The 3,673-nt window shown below is 35.7% G+C and overlaps 1 protein-coding gene across 3 annotated transcripts; it reads left to right on the forward strand.

Annotated features, from left to right (window-relative positions):
• The first annotated feature begins 208 nt into the window (after positions 1 to 208).
• On the forward strand, positions 209 to 2,972 carry LOC111919550 (uncharacterized). 3 transcript variants are annotated; one of them, XM_023915119.3, is made up of 11 exons: positions 209 to 363; positions 732 to 895; positions 984 to 1,031; positions 1,117 to 1,161; positions 1,266 to 1,531; positions 1,707 to 1,854; positions 1,943 to 2,026; positions 2,121 to 2,236; positions 2,332 to 2,390; positions 2,490 to 2,580; positions 2,660 to 2,972. In XM_023915119.3, exons 2-11 carry the CDS (start codon positions 805 to 807, stop codon positions 2,885 to 2,887), a joined length of 1,176 nt encoding a protein of 391 aa, XP_023770887.1. In that variant the 5' UTR covers positions 209 to 363; positions 732 to 804; the 3' UTR covers positions 2,888 to 2,972. The 3 variants fall into 3 exon arrangements, with proteins under 3 accessions (XP_023770887.1, XP_023770889.1, XP_023770890.1); XM_023915121.2 differs by having other exon boundaries at positions 217 to 359; XM_023915122.3 differs by having other exon boundaries at positions 223 to 337.
• Positions 2,973 to 3,673: the final 701 nt, after the last annotated feature.

A 3,673-nucleotide genomic window follows, 5' to 3' on the forward strand; every position in this document is an offset into this window, starting at 1 on the left:
TTTCAACTGTTACTGTGCTCGATTTCTGCCTTGGCTGGAGTGAGTTTTTGGTTAAATGGAGATGATTGAAACTAATATTCCTTTTACACAAAACATAAAATTAAAAAAAAAAAGTTTTATTGTTTGATTCCTAAATCGCAGCAAGTATCAATAAAACTACAGGGGGTCTTTATGAAAATTGTCCAAAGAATAAGGACTCAAAGAAAGTATTAAAACAATAATCGACCTCCACTAAAAAAGAGTCGGCAAAAGTCATATTCTCGACGAAACTCTTCTTCATTCTTCGGCGGCGGCAGCGGCAGGAGCAACGGCGTGGTGCTCAGGGCTTAATAACTGAGTTTGTTTTTACCTTTTCTTCGGTTTGTAAGCCTCGCATCGATTCTAATGGATTTCTTTTTCCGTTTCTTAAACCTTTCCCCGATTTACAGTGATCTGTTTATGATAGAATCCGTTCTGCTTGATGGAATATTTAGTTTATTCTTTATTTGTTGTTGAAATACGCTAAATATTGCATGTATTTAATTTTACAATGCTCAGAAAGTATTTGTCAATCTGATATATGTAAAAAATTCCCTTTTCGGAGTACCATAAAGCTAAATTTGTTACTGATGTTCATCTTATTCTGTTGATCTTATTCTTCGTATGCTTATGTTTACATTCATGTATATTTGAATTCTGCTTTCTATTTAAGCAGCTGGAAGGAATTGACTCAATGTTATTGATTTTGATAGGACATCAGCTTCGTTCGTCAAACCCTAGCTAAACCCCTGTTCATCTTCTGGGATCGATATTTAAGTAACGACCATGAGTACTCCTTTAAACGAAGGTGAAGATCACGGTGATGTCTTTCTTGATGAAGATGACATCGTAGAAGAAATCAATGTAGACGAAGAAGGTGATTTTACTTTCTACCCCTGAATTTACATACTTTCTCTTTCAAGTTTCAAATCCACATATCACAAAACTTCATTCCCTTTCTTCAGATCTCCCTGATGCAGACGATGATGCAGATTCTGATACTGAAGCTTATGGTTTGTCAAAGACTCCAAAACCATTTCTTTTCTTTTCTCTTCTTTTCTACTCAAACACTTTTTTGTTCAATTGCTTTCTCTACAGTAGACGAAGCTGATGATTCAGTGCACATATTCACTGGCCACACAGGTAACTAACTAACATTCTCTATTAACTCATTATCTCTTCAATTAAGTCAAAAAGAAACACTCAGACATACACATATAGCTTACCAGATTAAGTCTTTATAACAGGTGAAGTATACACAGTTGCATGTAGCCCTACAGACCCTACATTAGTGGCAACAGGAGCAGGTGATGACAAAGGGTTTCTTTGGAAAATCGGTCAAGGAGATTGGGCTTTTGAATTACAAGGTCACAAGGATTCAGTGTCTAGTGTATCCTTCAGTTCTGATGGACAGCTGGCAGCTTCTGGAAGCTTTGATGGTGTCATTCAAGTGTGGGACATCTTATCAGGAACCCTAAAATGTACACTCGAGGGACCCGGAACAGGAATCGAGGTAGTACACAAAATCTTGTACTATCCTCTTTCTTTCTGGGGCTGTTTGATAAAAGCTGACAGATTCAATGCGGTTAATATAACCTCTGAACCATTCATTTCATTCAGTGAATGGTTCAGTTTTATCAAACAGCCTCTTTATATTTTTTGTGTTTTGGGCTGATGTGAGTGTTTAGTGGGTGAGGTGGCATCCACGTGGACACCTGGTTTTAGGTGGTTCGGATGATTCGACTGTTTGGATGTGGAATGCTGACAAGGCGGTTTATCTTAATACTTTCTCGGGTCATGCTAGCACTGTCACTTGTGGTGATTTTACCCCTGATGGTAATTTTTGTCTGTTAAGTCGTTCTTTTTGTATTAAGTCAAAAAGTCAAACAAGCACTTGTTGAATTAATACCATTTTGGTATTTAGGTAAAATAATTTGTACGGGTTCTGATGATGCAAGTTTGAGGATATGGAACCCAAAAACTGGAGAGAATATTCATGTTGTTAGAGGTATGTAATATGTAATTCTCATTGCTTCTTATTATATTCCATTAAAGATTTTAATTTAAATATATATTTTACTTTTTTCTTTTTTGTATTAAAGGTCATTTTTATCACACCGAAGGGCTTACATGTTTGGCAATAACTGCTGACTCATCTCTCGTTCTTACCGGTTCAAAAGACGGTTCTGCCCATGTAGTCAATATCATAACCGGGAAGGTTCGAATAATTTCATCTTTTACTTTAATTCATTAATTTTTCATATTTATTCATTAATTTTTATTACATATTTTAATTTTTTTTTTCGAACACAGGTTGTGACTTCTCTAACTTCACATACGGATTCAATCGAATGCATCGGGCTCTCATCTAGGTAAATTTCAAACGAAGACAACTTTGTAGTCTGTACATTCCAGGGGTAAAAAAGTCTTTTCAGTTTTAACTAACTACACGACATCAATTCACGTGTCAGCTCTCCATGGGCAGCAACCGGAAGCATGGATAAAAAACTCATCATCTGGGATCTACAACACTCTATACCCCGTTGCACTTGCGAACACGAGGTTTGTTTCATCATATCTTGAAAAGGGTAAAAAAGTCTTTTCACATGTTCTAACATTTCCATCTTTTGTTGTTGAGCAGGAGGGGGTGACGTGTCTGTCATGGGTAGGTGGGTCCCGATTTGTGGCGACAGGGTGTGTGGATGGGAGAGTGAGGATATGGGACAGTCTGTCTGGAGAATGTGTTAAGACATTGAGAGGACATTCTGATGCTATTCAGTCATTGGCTATATCAGCTGATGGAAACCATTTAGTTTCTGTTTCTCTTGATGGAACTGCAAGAGTATTTGAGATTGATGAATTTCACTAAGTCAACAAAAAGTCAAACCGTGTTATTACCATTTTGCCATCTTTGTAAGATTAATACATATGAATCATACAAACACCTTCAGATATCCAACTGTTTGATTGTTTTTTTATTGTTCAAACTTCTATTATTATTGGTTAAATTTCTAAAATAGATTTTGATATGAAAGAAATAGAAATTTATAGACCGTGATTATCTCGTAGTAAAATATATTTGTAATATCTATTTTTGTCGTGTCAAGAAGTTTGTGTTGTTATATTATGTTAAATATTCTTTATTATTAAGGTCTAGTGATAAGTATATTTAGAATATGAATATGAATGTAACTATGATAACGTGAAGAATATGATCACTGGTATGCCTATTATTATAACAAGTCCTTGAGTGTGTTAGGTATGTTTGGCGACTAAAATTTAGCTTTTAAGAAATTTTTTAGAATTATAGTTTTTGTTTGAACTATAAACTTAAAAGGTTTTATATTAAAACAAAAATTGTTAATTTAAAAGCTATTTGAAATAGTTTTTAGTTTTTATATAACTGGACACACCTTACCTTACAACTATTATGCCAAATATAGTTTGGCCGAACTAAAAGATAGTTAATGAAGGTGATATTGATGCGGGCCCTAGTGTGGAGGATCGGGCCCTTGCGTTCCTAGAGGCCCACGATCGTGTGACTAAAGGGGCTTCACGAAAATGACCATAACTTTGGCTACGAATCTCCGTTTTGGGCCTACGACCAGTCAAATCGAAGCTTGGAGCAAGGAGCACGTCTAGATAAGTACCCGAA

Source organism: Lactuca sativa, chromosome 9 (genome assembly GCF_002870075.4).
Source record: "Lactuca sativa cultivar Salinas chromosome 9, Lsat_Salinas_v11, whole genome shotgun sequence".
Classification (NCBI taxonomy): Eukaryota; Viridiplantae; Streptophyta; class Magnoliopsida; order Asterales; family Asteraceae; genus Lactuca; species Lactuca sativa.

What these genes read in the sequence shown, in the direction of transcription:
- LOC111919550 (XM_023915119.3), top strand. Translation starts at nt 805, where the DNA reads ATGAGTACTCCTTTAAACGAAGGTGAAGATCACGGTGATGTCTTTCTT. An exon ending in GACCCGGAACAGGAATCGAG is followed by an intron (nt 1,532 to 1,706) that starts GTAGTACACAAA and finishes GTGAGTGTTTAG; the next exon opens with TGGGTGAGGTGGCATCCACG. An exon ending in GAATATTCATGTTGTTAGAG is followed by an intron (nt 2,027 to 2,120) that starts GTATGTAATATG and finishes TTTGTATTAAAG; the next exon opens with GTCATTTTTATCACACCGAA.